At 36.5% G+C, this 19,418-nt stretch overlaps 1 protein-coding gene across 1 annotated transcript; it reads left to right on the top strand.

The window, feature by feature from the left end:
- Nucleotides 1-14,723: 14,723 nt before the first annotated feature.
- Nucleotides 14,724-19,418, top strand: mrpl33 (mitochondrial ribosomal protein L33). Its single transcript, XM_053510097.1, has 4 exons — nucleotides 14,724-14,840; nucleotides 15,225-15,243; nucleotides 15,415-15,521; nucleotides 18,586-19,418. The coding sequence occupies exons 1-4, from the start codon at nucleotides 14,819-14,821 to the stop codon at nucleotides 18,633-18,635; spliced, it is 198 nt and encodes a 65-aa protein (XP_053366072.1). The 5' UTR covers nucleotides 14,724-14,818; the 3' UTR covers nucleotides 18,636-19,418.

Genomic DNA, 19,418 nt, shown 5'->3' with positions numbered 1-19,418 from the left:
ACTCACGCGCATGCATACACACACACACACACACGCAATCACACACAGAGAGAGTGAGAGAAGCGCTTACGGGACACACACTTACACACACGATACTTTTCTCCAGCTCATTCGTTCCTGCCTGGCTATTGGTTCCCGAGACGGTGACGTCATCGTGTTGTTTTCTTAAAGGGCTCGTGAGAGATTCCGAACCCGGATAGTGTAATGGAGAGGCTTCTTAAAGGGGGCGCGCGCGCTGGAGCACGAGCTCCACATTGAAGTGGATTGTTTGGTCAAAAGTATGTGGACACCCGACCACCTGTTGGTTAATACACAGGGTGTCACATGGTGAAGCGCACATGCGTGTTACAGCCTTAAAAACTCTCCTCATCCATCCAGGGACCTTTATAGTCCAACTAGGGGCCAGTGCCATTTTAACCAACACACACACACACACACTACGGGTCACCGATTAGCCTAACCTGCATGTTTTCGGATTGTGGGAGGAAACCCAATAAGCACGGGGAGAACATGCAAACTCCGCGGCCACAGACCCCGAGGCGGGAATCGAACCCGGACCCTGGAGGTGTGAGGCGACAGTGCTAACCACTATACCACTGTGCCACCCAAACATTAGCGTTGATCATGTTTTATAACATTCAGTTAGTGATTTGCTTGTGAGGTTTATGAGAACTCCCTCATTCTTTATGCCACTTTATCCTGTATACGGGATCGCGGAAGGGCCTAGAGCCTATCCCAGGGGACTTAGGGTATGAGGTGCGGTACACTCTGGAAAGGGTACCAATCCAGGGCGCAAGCCTACACGCATTCACACACTATGGGCAATTTATTTGAGATTAGCCTAATTAGCCTGATCTGTACTGTATGTCTTTGGACTTTGGAAAACCCACCAAGCACGGGGAGATCATGCAAACTCCATGCACACAGACACAAGGCGACAGTTCTAACCCACGTGCTGCTCCAGTATAACACTGCCCCTGTGCACAAGCTGAGCTCCCCGTAAAGACATGGCTTGTTATAGACAATGTTGGAGTTGAAGAACTTGAGCGGTCTGGACACAGCCCTGACACGACCCTGGAACACTGAGTGTAACCCAGACCTCCTCTTCCGTCATCAGTGCCTGATACACTAACATACACTAACGCTCTTGTAGCTGTATGAACACAGCACCCCCTCAGCCATGCAGTGAAAGGCCTTTCCAGAAAAGTCCAAAAAGAGTTTATTACAACAGGAAACCGAGATGAAATCTGGAATGGGAAGCTCAGAAAGCCTCCCATATGTGTATGGGTGTAATCTTAAAGGGACCACAATCGGTTATCCATATGGTACACTTCATTTCTGAGAAATAGTAACAGTCATGTTTCCTCGTTATCTTTTAAACACCAAACAGCTTCTTCTCACTGAGCATTTTCCAGTGATATTTAATACCATGCTATTGAGCAACCCAACACTGAAATCTCATAGACAGTAAATGCTGGCTGCAAGATTCCAAAATGCAATGCTATACGATGGAGTTGTGCTTAGAAATGGCAGAAGCTCAGCTAGGAAATTGGTTTTACGAGCTATAAAGGATTACCATGAAACATGAAGCTTGGGAGGCTGATCCATTTCAGCAGAGTGTACAGATGAGAAGGTGAGAGAGCTGAACTAAAGGACTAAAGTGCAGCTGCATCACTCCTATTAGGTAGAGATGAAGCAAGGGCATAAAATATTTGACCTCCAACAAGGAAAAAATGCAATGGAACGGTCATTCAACTCAGAACTCCAGGTTATAAATGTCTTCTTCTGGTTCATAATTTACGACTGAATTAAATGAATTATACCGACTTTACTGGTTATGTAGGCCTTGTCTTGTTAAAACGCATGGTGACTTTGTAAAGTCAGATTTACATATAACTTTTATATATAACTAGCGGTTACCCTGCAGATCCTGCTCGCTCTCGCTCCTCACGCTGCTCCAGTAACTCTGCCTGTCGTAGATGTTGCCTACTCTTAGTCAGTGAGGAACGCCTGTGATACGCCCACAGGGTCATTTTCTAGTTGCCATTTTTCTTCTTAAAAAACTGACGATACTGCCTATCATTACATTCAATGAGGAAGACCTGTAACACACACAGTATAACATAAAAGTTCATCATGACACTTCGGTGAGGAACGCCTGTGAGACACCGGCCGCCCACCAACAAACAGAATCACTGCTTTATATATGTATACTGTATATAGATAATTTAATACCAATATTGTAATACTATTGATTTCACTCTAATTTTGCTAAAATGATGAGCCATTATGACAGATTTTTAGATAAAAGATAAATTAGTTTACCGCTTATAAACACTTTAGTCAGTAACTGAACAGGAATAATGAACATAGCTTACGTAAAGAACATTTTAAATAAAAAAATCTATCTATACAAATATGACCCTGGTATTTGGCACCTATGGTTTTCCAGAAGAAAACTCCAAAATGTGGAAATGTTTAAAATGAACTCGGAATACTTGTAATAAAGCAAACTATTTACTCCTTAATATTCTGCTTAACTTTATCTTATTAAACTTAGTTATGATAGTCTTAACAACTATCATATTAAATAAAATGTTGAACTTAACACTGATTGAGCCATCTCTACCACTTGGTTGAGGCATGCTATGCTAAAAATGTATGCGCAGGATGTAGCTGTGTCTTAAATAGAACATCCTTTCAATTGATTTAAGTAGCATAGCGCAAGATGCAAGAAATATAATGCAAAAAAACACATCACCACAACACAAAAAGATTTGCATTTTATGTCATTTTTTTACCATGAAGTGACATCTCAACCATTTGGAAGAGGCATATTTTAGGTTTTGTTTAAAGAAATCATTGTTGTTATTCAATGCAAAGATTTGTTTCCCCCATTTCTTAGAGCGGACGCTCTTTTCCACAATACTCATTAATTGGTAATTTGCACAAACTATTTTATCCTTGCTGCTACTCACAAGGACCGTTTACTGTTGACTGTTTTTTCCTCCCACTACCTCAACACCACAAAGTATTGGAATGTCATGTTGTCGCATTGTCACTTTTGTCGCTCTTGTTTGCACACTTACACGTGCACTTTACATCTCGTTAGCTATTTAGTTTTTGTTCATTTATGTCGTTAATTTATGTTGTATGTATTTCACTGTGAACTAAACTGTATATGGTTGAAGTGACAATAAAAGCCGACTTGACTTTGATCTTAAAAGGTTAACAGCTTTTAAAATAGCCCAACATGTAAACGATTAATGAGGTTTAACGAAAAATTCATCTCAGTACTTTATTACAAAATGAATTATGTTGATTTTACAGATAATTACTGTATTAGCATATTTATTAACTAGGCTCATTATAAAGATTAATATTTACTGTAAGTGGTTCCAGGTGGATCACGTTACAGCAGTGATGGCTGACACGTGTGTAGTGTACAGTATGTTGCTGTGTGTATGATATAAGCCACATCCAGAGGCCACTTTATTATGACTACATGATACACAGGTTTGGTGTTTACATCCATCACACAGGGCCGGAATGTGGCTGCAGGTTTTCATTCCAGCAACTCAAGAGCCACACCTGATAGTGGCCTGAAGACAAAGATCGAGTGATTAAACTGGTAGAATCAGATGCTTGGTGTTAATAAAAAGCTCCAGCCACATCAGCCATTTGGTGGATAAAACCTAAATGGACTTTACATGTGTACAGCACTGTTACTAAAAATGTGTCAACATACAGTATCTCCGGCATCAGGATATTATCTTTAAACACAATGTTTGCATTTTTAGCATAAAATTATTTTTTTTATATAATGGCATACACGCCAAAAGCAGAACAGCATTGAGATCATTTTATTGAAACCGATATTTCTGAAATTAATAATTCACTATAAACGTATCATTTGGGTAGCCAGCCTGTACTTTCAAAGTGACTTAGATAGAACTGTATTTTGAATTAATCAAAAGTCTGCGAATAATAAGTCATATAACTAGTTTATTTTCCATGATCTTTACGAACGTCAGATGATTCACGTCCTGTTCAACTGTAACACGTGGAATTTCATGGGGGCGAATGTATTCTGGTAACCGGGTTTAGTTGAATGTGATTAATGAAAGAGAGAAATCTTCATAACCTGTAATCATAATCCATGACTAAAGGAAATTTATTATTCGATTATCGATGGGTTTCACACTTATACAAATATAGGAAATATCATATAAAATATATACTATAATGTAAAGTATCTTAATGATTCTATTTCGAGTGAGCTTGGACAGTGAGTAGGTTGTTATAATTAATGTTCTAAACATATTAAACGTTATAAATATATTTTGTTGTTAATATGTTTAAGATGTCTTTAACCTTCATTCATTCATTTCAATCATCGTCTATACCGCTTAATCCTGTATTCAGGGTCTCCTGGAGCCCATACCAGGAGATTTAGGGCACGGGTACACTCTGGACGGGGTGCCAATCACACACACACACACACACACACACACACACACACACACACACGACAGGCAATTTGGGATCGCATGTCTTTGGACTGTGGGAGGAAACCAGAGTACCTGGAGGAAACACACCAAATATGGCGAGAACATGCAAACTCCATGCACAAAGACCAGAGGTGGGAGTAGAACCCAGACACTGAAGGAGTGAGGCGACAGTGCTAACCACTAACCCTCCATTTATTTCATTTTACTATATAAATCTGCTATTTACAATTCTGCTCGACTAAAAGTACACTAATGTTGTGCAGGGAAAATGTACCAACATCACCACCAGAGGGCGGTATGAGTCCAATTACATAATTATATAGTGGTTCCACAGTGTGTTCTGTGGACCAAGAAGGGTTCAAGATGATCATGATGATGATGATGATCATTAAGTTTATTCTTAATATTCTTCTTAATTGATTGTTTCAAATAAACTTAGCAGAGTAATTACATTTCTACAAATTAATATTCATTGATGATCATTTAAGTTATATAGTTTATAGTTATTGCTATTTAGCTTTTAACTAATCATAATTCCAACATCACAACAGCTTATTTTTTTTCTATCTGGTCTAAGAATGGATATCAAGATAAAAAAAAAAAAAAAATTCTTGTGGCTTGAATGAGATTTGCTCCTTAATATGAACCACCACCACTAGATGGCGCTGTGTGACTTACAATTGTGAATGATTAGTAAGAGTTTTTTTTTTTTTTTTTCAAATATCTATCCATAATTTACTGCTTTTTCCCAGGGAACTTAGCTACACACACACACACACACACACACACTACAGGCAATTTGGAAATACCAATCAAACTACTGTGCCAGTGCATGTCTTCGGACTGGAGGAGGGAAACAGAATACCCAGGGGAAACACACCAAGCATGAGAAGAACGTGAAAACTCTTTGCCCACAGGAACGGAAGTGAGACTCGAACCCATAACAGTGCTAACCACTTTGTCACAAAAAAACAGAAACATAATTTATAAATTTCTACAAGTGGGGTCGCACTGTAATTATTCCGTACAGTCTTGACTCGAAACAGAGTTAACATTTTTGCCATAATGATGGTTCATAATGAGAATTTAAATCAATATTTATTTATTTATATGTTTGTTTGTTTGTTTATTTATTTATTTGTTTGTTTACTTCAGGGAGCTAAAACACATAACACAGAAGAAGCCCTCCTCTGTCTCCGTCCTCAGCCTGTCCGGATTTGCAATTCTACTGCAATCTTAAATCGGATGTTGCGTTATGTGGGATACTGTACGTCCCGAGCTGGCAGGAGAGCCATTTATTTATTTATTTACTTATTTATTTACTTACATTATTTTAAATACCAAATGGTTCACACCGTGCTTACTTAAAATGTCTAAAAGTGTACAGGCTGAGCAAGCAGGGTGGCGGTTAGACTGGCACGCACCACATTAGAACAACCCCAGAAAATCCCACAACCTCATCAGATACTATGCGAGGGTGAAGAGACCTGCTCTAAGGTCTTTTCAAGAATCGGTATCGCACAAACTCTCATTCTGTTATTCCACGAACACCCAAAAAATCTGAACTCCATCAATCGGAAATCTGTTTCACAAGTCTTGTTTCTTTTATGGCAGGAAAGTGGGAGCATTTTAGCACAAATAAAAGTGGCATAACACCTCTTTCATCTGAATAAAGTAGCAGTCGGTAAGCAGATCTGAGCGAGAGACAGGAATATCACTTCATCCACAGAGCCCGTGTGAATGTTTTTGCTCCAGGCCACCTCAGTTCCGAAGCGGGCAGAAAATAAACCGATGACGTAATGTGAAGCGTGACCTTCCCCGGCCTTTGTGCGAGCAGAAAACTTTCCTCTGCCTACTTGTCCTGGCGGCCGATGGCCCTCCAGGTGCTCGAATCCCACACCGTTTACCTCCTCCTCCGCTGCCTGTTCACTCTCACTCGTCCCTAAAGACTCCCTCCCTCTCTCACCCACTGACCCACTGGTGGAAAGCGTGGGCACCGAGCATTACAGACGCCTCTTTTAGAGAGCCAGATGGCTATTTTTTCCCCCCAAACGCTCTAAAAAGAGCATCGGCTTACATAAAACACCATCAGAGATCTGTACAGGATATAAGGCACGGGTTAGCGAACAGGAAACCAAAGAAAGCTTATTTTGGTGTCAGAAGTAGGTTTAAGGTTTGTTTCAAGACTCTCAAGACATTAGAAGGAGGAACTAATACGAAATGTGAGAAATGAGACAAGAGAAATGGTGGAAAAATACAGAATGCATTCCTTTCAATACGGACGTGTCATTCGGTTGTAAATAGCTTGTGGTTAGAAATACAATCTAAATATTCCCAGGACCCGTTTCTTTTCCCCCCTGGTTTTGCAACATAACAACAAATCAGGAACAGATGCAGACTTACAGACTTGTACACACATTTAGCAACATGAATTGCACAAATATCACGTGTGAACTTCTGTAATCCTGTGGTCTATCTGCTGAGTTCGGTAGCTGCACTAAGACACAAATTAGGTCATTTTATTTTTAAAAAGGTCAACCTCGATGCTGATGCAGTAATGGAAGAAAAATAACCTCTGATTGAGGAACTGAATGATGTCACGTTTTTAAAAAAATAGCTTTTAATATCAGCAGATTTTTGCTTGAGATCTTGTAAGCGGGTTCGACTGTAACACTGAAGGGCAAAGAGCAAAATGTTTATAGATCACAGGGTCATTCTGCAAATGTATAGATTAAATAGAGGTGTATAGTGTTGTAGGGTTCAATATACTGTACAGTAGTTTCACTGCATACAATAAGTACAGAAGGCACGTGCGCAGACACGCTGTAGAGCAAGCATGGTTTTACAATAACTAATTAAATAAATTAATAACCTATATCCCAGTAAGCAATAATTAATAAAACAAAGTCTATACCTCGTTTGTTTAACATTTGGTGTATATGGTATTTTGGTGTGGCGACACTTTGGGGACCCTTTAGCACCGGGTACAACGTGTGCAGTTTGACTGAGCGCCCTGCAGAACCACCCACCGCCCCTCTGAGGACTTTCACTTTTGCACCTGCTTCTTTTTTTCATGCGAACCCCGGCAGTTTCCATTTTTTCTTTACTTCTTTGAAATGTCGTCTCTTATATAAAGTGCTGCTTTGCATACAAATGCTTTTCTGTAAGTTTTAATTTAGTAGTTGAAACCTGATGTTTGAAAATCAGAAATGCTTTTGCACTGACTAAATAATACAGTTGTAAAATAATAATGTGAACTGAAATATATACAGAATGTAACAAAGTTTGTGATAAAAACACAGGGTGCCTAAGACTTTTGCACAGTACTGTATATCCACTTGTAATAAAATTTTTATATAATATTTATACAATATATTCACTTTATATTCAAAACAAAAAAGCAAGAACTCATAAATAAAGACATGTTAACAGTTTGACGGCAACATTAAATAACTCTTGTTGTTTTTTTGGTCTGTTTGTTTGTTTATTTGTTTGTTTACAATTGCAAACTAATAGAGTATATTTTCTAGGTGATATATTTAAGTCACAAGGATGCTAAAGCGCACAATATTATTATGTAATTCTATGTTTAAATTATTTGGGTTACATTATTGTGATTTTGCAAAACGCTATAAATCCGCCTCCTACAGTTTTGTCACAGTCGATTAATCAGCCTGCAGTTGAGTTTGTGGTTATTTACTGTATATGCCGTTCAGGAGCAGTAATATGTTGGTTTTAGTGAAACATTATAGCAAACTCATGCTTTGATAGTGATTTCTACTTAAAAGTTAATGGTTCAGAATTATTCTTTCAGTCTTTAACAATGTGTTGGACAGCGCTTAACCTAATTCCTATAACTTTAATGTTTTCTTGGTTTAATGAAGGCATCCTTTGACCCTAATGAAACAGAGACTTATTTTTTTTGGCCAGGCAGTGCACCTCTATTCATCCATTCATCTAGGAAGTTCTGTAGTCCATCTAGGGACTGTGAAGGCCGATGGTGATCGTAGTAAAAGACGGACCTGAGCTCAGGATCGAACTTGAGCTTGAGCTTGAGTTAATTATAATTGATCAAAATCAATCAAATTACATGAGTGTATCATCTGCGTAAATTAAACTGACTGGGAATGTACTGCTCCGACATGGCCGTCTCTCAGTGACGCGTTGTAGCATCATCGCCATCACAGATGAGTGTCTGAAGCAGGGATACAGTACAGTATATAGCTGCAGTTTAGTGGATATAATAACATCTCGGCTTCGTTTCTACAAACGGTTCCGATGCTACTGTGAGCTCTTTCATGTCAGAACAATGAAACGGAGCTGCTTTCGCTCCTGTGTATATTTGCTCTAATGGAGCACGATTGTGCACAGGGGTGCAATTTGCTGCAAAGCACCACCATTGGCTGCTAGGTGACCGACAATATGATGCAAATAGTAGTGACCTGACCACCAGATTTACTTCGAGTGGGCTTTCTAAAGATAGCACAAGGTGTCAAGCAGAGAGAGAGAGAGAGGGGGGGAGCAGAGAGGGGTGTAAACAAATAGCCCAAATTAGTCATGTTCTGCAAAAACAGAATACTCTAGAGCATCCTTTTTCTTCTTATATCAAGGCTCAGGCTAATTGCTCAGCACACACTAAACAATATGAACAAGCTATATATACAAGCTAGGAATAAGCTATATTTCAACAAATTAGAAATAATAGCTAATATTACAATATATGAGTTTGAGTTTGATTCCCACCTCGGGGTCTGTGTGCATGGAGTTTGCATGTTCTCCCCGTGCTCGGTGGGTTTCCTCCAAGTTCCTCCGACAGTCCAAAGACATGCAGGTGAGACTCATTGGCGTTCCCAATTTTTCCGTAGTGTGTTAATGAGGGTGTGAGTTTTTATGAATGTGTGTGTGTCCTGCGATCGATTGGCACCCTGTCCAGGGTGTACCCTGTCACAGTGCCCTGAGTCTTCTGAGACAGGCTCCAAGTCGCCGCGACCCTGAATACAGGATTAGGTAAGGTATAGACGATGAGTGAGTGAGAGAGTGAGTATTAAGGACTATATGGTGATACAAATACGTCAGCGGTGAACGTCTAATGTTTCCAAGCCAAAGTAAATCATTAATACATTTTGGACTGAGCATTTATTGGATTGACTTTATAAACAGTTATTATGTTGGCGGACAGGTACAGTAGTAAACGGAAAATGATTACCACTTTCGGAAATTCTCCCTCATTGTCACTCGTTCTCTATAGCGCTTATCCTGTTGAGGGTCATGGGAGACCGAGAGCCTGTCCTAGGGGACAAGATGGAGTACACCCTGGACAGGGAGCCAATTATTAGCACATCCTGACTGATAACACGGCCCATTCTTGCATAATCACTGCATGGAGTTTGTCAGAATTAGTTGTTTTTTGTGAAATTGTCCACCCACCTGACCACGAGTTCTCAATGGGACTAAGGTCTGGGGAGTTTCCTGGACATGGACCAAAAATTGCAATGTTTTGTCCCCCAAGACACTTAGTTATCACTTATGGTGAGGAGCTCCATCATGGTGGGAAAGGCATTGTTCCTCACCACGCTGTTCTTGGATGGTTGGGAGGCGTCGCTCTCGGGGGATGTTATTGTTCTTTATTCATGGCCGTGTTCTTAGACAAAATTGCGTGTGAGAAACCACACGCATGATGGTCTCAGGATGCTTTACTGTTGGTATGACACAGGACTGATGGTAGTGGTAGTGTTAGCATTCTGTACCGTCAAAGTGAGAGTATTTATAGTAGTTGTATTGGTGTTAGTGTCACTGGTAGTATTATAGCAGGTAGGGTATATTCACACAAACTTACTCTCTTCAAGCTAACACCATTAATACTTTAGGCAATAAAGTCTTAAAGAGAACCCAACAGAACACTATGAGGAAGCTTAGAACTCTCAACTATTCAAAGAACCCACAAAGAACCTTTTTAATCCTTAGTTTGCTACGCCTAGACCCAGCGATGCTAACCTCGCTTTCGCCTTCCTTTCTTGCTTTGTTTATACTAAACTCCTACATTTTATGGTCTATTGACCATTCCTCCTCCTCCTCCTCCTCCTCCTCCTCCTCTTCTTCTTCTTCTTTTACTCCTCTTTTGCGACATGACTCCTTCCCTTCCTCTTCTTCATGGTGGATGTCAGAGATCAGTGCCTCACACATAGATATTCTCTCTCTCTCTCTCTCTCATTTTTCTGTCATCACCTCTCTGTTGGAGCACAAGGCAATCCACTCCCACTCCCTGCGTCACGGAACAGAAAGGCTTCCCAAAGTGGAGGCCAGATGGGCAAGAGCCACCGTCACTCCTTTATTTGCCACTGACAAACACAGATCGGCACAGGCTGTAATTCAGGCGCTTCCGTGTAAAAACACACCGATGAATGTTAACCTAAGAGTCGAGCGCAGCAGGAGGTCCGTCGGTTTTCAGAAATGATGGAGAAGGCGGATTTGTGTGGATTCTGGAAATCAACAGAACAGGTCCATGATGTAGCGTTTTATATAAATATATATATATATATATATATATATATATATATATATATATATATATATATGACGAGCTTGCACTTCTGTAAAAATAGCCCGAGCCACTGCAGTCATGACTGAGTCAAGTATACCTGAAATGTGGCTTAATCAAGCAATTAATCATGGCAGAAGGTCTAATTTAAAACCTGTTGCATGTGGGGCTGCGACAGCATCATCATCTGGCCCTCTGAATTACCGTCTCCATGGCAACATGATGCACTTCCATATGACATCACGGCCCGCTCGAGCACACAAACAGGCTGAGTGGGATTTCAGAGCAGAGATGCCTGCCTCCTCATACACATTTCCATTCAGCTAATATCAAGAAGAGACATCAGGGGTCCGTTTATGAAAGCAACACACAAACAAAACACATACATATTTTTTCATTATTTAATCATTTTAATATATTGTATAACCTGTATGTAATTAAGACAAATAAGACAAATAAGAAGTTGCTGAAGTTTTTTGTTTCCCTTTGTTTTTTATTATTACTAATTACATGTGATATGTCAAACCCATCATGCACATTAATGAGATTTTCCATTTCTTCTTTTTCGTTTTCTATTTTTAAGCTAGACTGAGGGAATATTTGATATTGCACAAATGATTCTGCTCGCAGATACTTGGACCTTTTCAGCACTTTGGTTTCCATCACACCAAGTCCTGATGACGTGCTGCTGATGTCAGTGGCAGAGAGAAAGAGGCAGGGAGAACATGGCCTAATTTAGCAGCGTGAATGGGAGAGTGCAGGCCGTGGGTGTTGTGTCTCGGCCTCAGTGACGCAGGCTATTTCACACACTTCCTGCCAGCTGGTGGCACCATGTGCACCGTCCAACAAATTCATTTCCTGAGCACGCTGTGCATGTTTTTGCAGTATCAGTTCCCCTTTTTCTTCCCTTACCTCCTTCTTTGTCCAATATTAATTTTGCAAAAATGTTTTTTTTTTATTTATTTAGTCGGGGTCTATGGCAGTTCTACATTTTTCATAATATCATGTAACCTGTAGAAGACAACAGTGGTGACATTTAGCAAACTTTTATTTCCTCTTCTGTTATGCATATTGACGATGCAGTTGCACAGCTGAGAGCATCACTGAGTTTTTTCTCTTGTCCAACATGGGATTCCTTCAGGTTCTCCAGTTTTTTCACGCATCCCAAAAACATGCCATTCAATAAGTTTAGTGTTTTAAGGATCCACCATGAACCTAAAGCAGTTGATGATGATGATGATGATGATGATAAACTGATCAGACTTGCTTTTTTTTTCTTCACACCTGGTTGATGGAGCACGGTACTCGCCACTCATTTGCACACGGCTCATAGGTTGCACATTTCTTGTTTTACACATAAAATGACAAAGAACTTGTACTTTAAGTACGGAATTAAATGATGCATGACAGCAGCAGTGTTATTGTTCATTCTGTCATACACACACACAATGTCTTCACACTTTTATAGTTTTCTATATTTTATATACTTCTCAGTATACAATTACACTTTGCACATTCTGTGTAATGTATATATTTGATATATTTATGTTTTATTGTAACTTTTGTGGGTCTGTAAATTTGTAGATTTCTACATTCCATCCCAAATTATTACATTTTGCATTCGTGTTTTCATTTTTATTAGATTTCTTTTAATTAAAAATTCGATCTTTAGTTTAATTGCATTCTTCTTGTGCAATTTCCATTTATTTACTTTTATTGTAGTGAAATCTTTTTATCTTTCTATTCTGATCTACCTATTTTGGATCATGGACGGTCGTATAAGCGTTATATTGCATATCATAATGTCTATGGTTGTGTATGTGACAAATACAAAACTGAAATTGATTCTGATGATGGTGATACATGTGTGTGTGTCATACTGCTTAAGGTACTGTATGCTTCCTTGGATGGTTTACAAAATTCCATAAGGAAGCAAACATAAAATTCCTGTAAGGTATTAATTCCAGAAGACTATTTATATTTAGATTGAATAAAGTCTAATTAACTCCCTGTTTCATTCAAAATTGCAGCAAGGTGGCACACACCCTCCACTTTGTGTTTCATCTTTTGAAACCTCTTAAGACCAAGCTTCATACTATGGGAGATGAGACTTTTTGCTCAGCGGCACCTAGACTGTGGATCGCTCTCCCAGAGTATCTGAGGATGCCAAACACTGTTGATGCTTTTAAATCTGGTCTTAAAACTTATCTTTTTAATCAGAGATTTTGGGTTGAAATAATTTATAGCACTTTGAAATTTGCGTAAAATATAAAGTGCATTATAAATAACATTTATTATTATTATTATTATTATTATTATTGTTGTTGTTGTTGTTATTATTATTACATTTCAGGATAAAAAAAAAGAAAACATTTGGTTTAACAAAAAATGTTTAGACAGTTTAAACACTTCAACATTAAGTGAATTTACAAAATTATTGTACAATCATTAGATTTTTTTCCACCCAAACAATTTTGTTTTAACCACAAATTTTAATTGTAGATAAAATCCCTCTTAATGTGAAATCCTAATATCTGTCATCAAGCAGAAAAGCAAAATGTTTCCAACATGACAGTGACAGATGGCACAAATTGGACAATGGATGAAAAAAAACAAACAATAAATAAAATACTGTACATAAGCAGCTAAAAATCCCAGGAAGCATATTCGGGGACACAATGATATGTTTTTGGCATTATTAAACAATTAAAAAATGTGCCAGGAATCAGCTTGTCACCAGACGGGCCTCCCTGGACAGTGGGGATGATTGTGATCTGGGGGTATGATTTGTCTCCATCACTGTTTCCAAGCTGCATAATTTAATTTAATCTTGTGTTTTATAATCAATTACTTGATACCGACTTCACAATAATAACCTGAGTGAAAAAAAAATTGAACTACTTTCAAGGAGCAATCCCAAACCCAGTATTTGATGGAGGGTTGTGGGAGCTTTAAATGGGTACTGATGAATTACATAAACACATGTCTTTATGGAGATAAAAAAAAAAAAAAAAGTCTTTTGTCTGCTCCTGTCAATGGGTCGCCATGGTGACTGGTCTGCACACAACTTGGCATGGGTTTTATGCCGGGTGCCCTTCTATTTTTCTAACTGGATTTGAGACCGGCACCGCATCCAGGGGCTGGGTAGTATGGGGTGAGTGTAGGGTTAAGAGTCTTCCCCATGGTCGCAGCAGCAGCATCAGCAATCAGAAATCTTTAACTTAGAGCCTTAGCCGCCTGAGCCACCACTGCCCCAGTTTATGGAGAATAAAAATAATTAGTGTAGGGGTGCCAATAATAATAATTGTAAAAAATTCTTTAGGGAAATTTCATGTTGAGAAAAAATATTTACCTAGTAATTGACAATGATAATTTTTGAAATAATGTGTTTAACCCAAAATAGCATTTACTGTGTTATTTTTTATTTTCTATATTTCCCAAGAAGTGCTGCATTATTACTCTGCATCAATCATTCAAATCCCACCTCCTGCCCTGCCATTGGTCAACACAATTCTGACAGACTCTTCAACGGTTCAATCAGTGTGCACGCTTTAGCCCGGCGTAACGCAAGAGGAAGTGACTCTAGAATACGGGTGGTAAAATAAAAATAAATCACATAGGTCTATTTAGTCGTTTAAAGGCGTCTCGATACGGGTGCGCGGTGTAACCCGGAAGTTAAAATTATTGCGGAAGTTGTTCTGCTTTAGCTCAATGTGACTTTATCGTAGCAATTTTACACAAAAAAACAACATACAAACATTGCGTTAAAATGTTTCTCACCGCAGTTAACCGTGAGTAAAAGGAAATTTAGCTGCAATTGAAGTATTTATTTATTTTTTTACAAAAAAGGAAATAAATATAAATCTAGCGATGCGATGTGTAAAGTGGCTAGTTAGAGAGAGTTAGCATTAGATAAGCAGATGCTGCTGCATTAAAAACAAAACAAACTATTAATATAATAAATAATCCTTTCCAGCATTCTAACTTAAAATTTATACTGAGACTTAATTTTAAAAAGCACTTATTTCTAGCTAAAGAAATCGATTAATTCCAGTTTAATATTTGTATCTGTTCTGACCCCACATTCAGTTAATGTTTAAAGTGTAATTATGTTCTATACACGTGATGTTCATTATAATAACACATGTTTTTTTTCTGTTCCCTGAAAATTTTAGTCGCCAAGGCCAAATCTAAGTAAGTTATATTGCACATTTAATTATTTTGTGAATCTGTTGTGTTTATTAAAGCTGATAAAGTCTCTCCTGTTATTCTGTTCATTTACAGTTCCACATTATGCACAATTGTTGTTATGTACAGTTAAAACAGTTAAAACTCTAAATGTTATGTACTGTTTTTGTGTTTCAGGACGGTGTTGGTGCAGATGATGAGTGCTGCAGGGACAGGGTACTGCTTCAACACCAAGAGAGGAAGACTACGAGAAAAACTAGTGTTGCGCAAACACGACCCTATAGGTACTTTTGCAAGAGATATAATACAAAGAATAAGTATTTTTTGCATTCAAAATATGTCTGGACCTAAAACATGGTCATTAAGTATATTTCGCAGTGCTTGTGATGTATTTAGTAATTTTGGGGTCGGTGTGTTTGTGGTGTTTCTGTTCTTTTGTGAGAATTTAATATGGTGTTTAATGGGATAGAACATGTCATCAAATTAACACCAAAATGATAAAGGTTGGGTTTGGTGGGATAGAACATGTCAGCAAATTAACACCAAAAGGATAAAGGTTGGGTTTGGTTCCTATGTTGATGGAAAATGTTTTAACTAACAAAAAAAAAAGAAAGAAAATGCATTGTAATAGGTATTATGCATTATATAAAATAACGCAAGCTTTTTTTTTCTAGTTTTTTCCCCACCTTTAAGTGAAATACAAATTTAGTCTAGTGGTAGCTTTTGGTTAACATTTTCGTACCCTTTTGTCATGAAACATGGCTGAGAACCCGCCTCACAGTAAATAACTTTTTGACCAACATTATAATTGACAGTATTTGCTTGCTGTGACGTGGTATTCAAAAATGATTAAATTTTCATTTGTTTAATTAATTATTTTGTGTATATGAAGATAAATAAGTTCAGATTGTGGCCTTCAACATTCTGAAGCTTGTGGACAGAAAAGTGTAGAGAACCTCTCAAAGACTGCGCGTCTGTTTGAGAAACCAGAAACCAAAGAGTTTTGACTGAACATACTTATTAAATTAATTTTACTTATGTTTCTTCTTGGTTAACTTTTATTATTATAGTTCTTATTATAATAAAAATGATAATTAATTAGTAAATAACTATAACGGAACATAATAATAATAATAATGATCATATATGCTGCACTAAATATATTTTAGATTTCCAAACAGTATTTTCAAACGAACAAAAAAAATGCTACAGGAAAAAAAAATATCTATCAACTCGCAAATATCTACAAACATGTTTAGAGTTTATTGAACTTTATTTATTATTAAAAATTATATTGTAACTTAGCAGGTTTTAGCTTATCAATTCTCCATAAATGTAGCAAAATAAAAGGAAATACTAATTAAAGTATACTATAGAATAATAAATCCTAAATATTGAAAAACCAATTTGCTAACACCAGAATACTTATTGCTAAATTAGGAAGCACATGAGCATTACTTAAGGAACCAGATTTAAAAGTCTTATCATATTTAATTGCACTTGATATAGACGCTCATTGGCAGTGTAACCAGTCAAAAGTTTCTGAACACTTTTATAGACTTTCTGAGTTAATTTATTAAAGTTGTAAAGCTTTTACTGCCACAGACCAAGCAAAGTGATACAGAATAGAGATGAAGTAAGAATCATGTAAATCTTTGTAGAATTCATTAACTTTCTGATCCTAGTGCCACTCAGAAGGCAGGGAAACTTGTAAAGCTGCTAAAATACTCTCAAACATCACTAATATATGTGTGGTATATCTAGGGACTAATTATTGTATCTAGATTTTGAACTTTTTGTGTGATAGATTTAGATCTGTTTCAAATAAAATATGGCCTTTAAAAAAATGTAAGTCATTTATTAACAGTACTTATTAATTTACTTATAATTGTTGATCCACTTAATAACAGTAAAGTTAGATTAGGACTTTTTTTTTATAGAAATTGTTTATCTGTAAACACTTGAGACTGGAATCCAATTTCTATAAACAGTCTCCATCAGTGAACAGTTAATAAATTAAATAATATTGACTTTTTATTAACTTAAACATTTCCATTATATGGAATATATATTATATTTGATTTAGTTTTAGTTTTTTTAATTTTATATCCAGAATTTTTATTTCTGTAAGCCTGCCAAGTTTAGAGCCGTACAAATAATTGCATAAAAATTTATATAATGATATTCTGCAGTGCAATGATCTAATTGCAAAAGGCTATGAGTTGTTATAGTTGATATGTGCATAGTCAGGAATTTATACAGGCTTTGTCAATGATTTAAGCATTTAAAAATCTGTCATTTTAATGGTAACATTTGTGCCGATATTTCCTGTTAGCTTAAGATAAATATGATTTCAATACTAAATGGTACCTTTAATAGTTACACAATGTGTATCAAAATAATTGTAATGTGAATTTTTATTATAATTTATATTTTTTTTTATTTTAAATTGTGTAGCCGTAGACAAGTTTTAGAATATTATTCAATATGGTGATTATTTAAACAGTAATATAATGGTGTGTCCAGGAACTTTTGACTGCCATTGTAACTGAAAGTAAACCAAGTAAATAAGATGATGAACATATTTATATTGTTGCTTCATATTTATTATTTTATTGCTTTTGTTTCTCTTGCAAAATGTATCAGTACAGTAACTGAAATGCTACTCGATATGAAATAATTTATTTAATGAATGGGATTAAATCCTGTTCTTTTTAATAAATAAAAAAATTACATTCTTACAGACTTATTTTGAATACATATTTTTGCTCAATTACTCAAAAAAAAAACTTTAAAAAAAAGAAAAAAACGTCTTTTTTTTTTTTTTTTGCCTTTCCAGGTATTAATATTAATTAATGAATCCTCACCGTATGTTCTCAAAGCAGCCCGTTTGAAATCATTACACTAAACTTCTGCTTGTGCTAATTTAACGAAAGGTTTAACAGCCTTAATTAGTTACATCAAATCTGTTCGTATGATCTTATTATTTTTAAAGCACTGTCATTTTGTTTGAATTATTTAAATAATTATTTATACCTTGTATGTCTTCAAACTGTGAACCAAATTAATCTGTGTGAAGGTTTTTTATTTCTGTCTTTGTACTTTGGCTTTCTGTATTTGCTTTTTTATATAAATTATATGATAAAGTATATAGTTTATAGTTTTATACTATGCAGCCTCAGTGTCTCTGCTTTAGATAAACTAAATAGTTTTTTTATGATATTTCCTTGAATCATATCTAAAATGTATTTATGTTTATATATATGTTAAATATATATATATAGTAAAATCCCACACCATTGCTTGTATGAAAATTAATTATAAATTCTTTACTATTTTTATTTACAGTAAACAAGCATGTCCTGTTCATGGAGAAGAAGAAGATCCGCTCTCTTTAATCACGGATCAAACACTTGGAATTTCATGATCATGTATTTAAACATGCACTGTTAAAAATAGTAGCTTAGGATCAGGTATGAGTAAGATCACCGATCCACACCGAACTGAAAGATTGGGATTATATGAAGTGTGACGACATGCAACATCAAATCCAGACGTCCTGAGATCATTCCACGGCATGACGGGATTGAGAAACCCCCCAAGAAACAGTTCTGCATGGGGTTGATCATTTAGAAATGTTTAATTGTTTAGAAAACTTATTCCAGGATTCTAAAAGCGCCATTTGTAAAATAAAAACAATGTAAAGTTATATATAAAAAAAGAAATGGAAAAATTACCAAAATGCAACAGAAGAGGTTTATTTAGTAACTCTAAATAAATTGATTTTCTATGTCCATGATCTAATATTCTGGAGCAAAAGTCACATCAGTATAAAAATAATTTATTACATGAGCATTGAGTGTTGTAATCAATTTAAGTGTGTGTACAAGGTTTAAAGGGTAAAAAGCTACAATACATGTGATGATCTGTGGAGATGTCACTATTGGTGACATATTAATACATTTTAAATCAGTTTGGACCTAAAAAAGTGTCTTTGCTGATTGATTATTCTATTGATGATGATGATAATTATTATTAATATAAATTAATCAGTTAATTGGATTATTTAATAATTTCTTTTTTGCTAGTGTTTCATTTAACTGATACAGTTACTAACACTACAGAACCAGAACAGGTCTCTGACAAATACAGTAATAAACATTATTTTTCTGATAAATTAT

This window comes from Clarias gariepinus, chromosome 13 (assembly GCF_024256425.1).
Source record: "Clarias gariepinus isolate MV-2021 ecotype Netherlands chromosome 13, CGAR_prim_01v2, whole genome shotgun sequence".
NCBI classification, from domain to species: domain Eukaryota; kingdom Metazoa; phylum Chordata; class Actinopteri; order Siluriformes; family Clariidae; genus Clarias; species Clarias gariepinus.
Note: the sequence above shows the minus strand (reverse complement) of the source record. Positions and strands in the feature narration are given on the sequence as shown.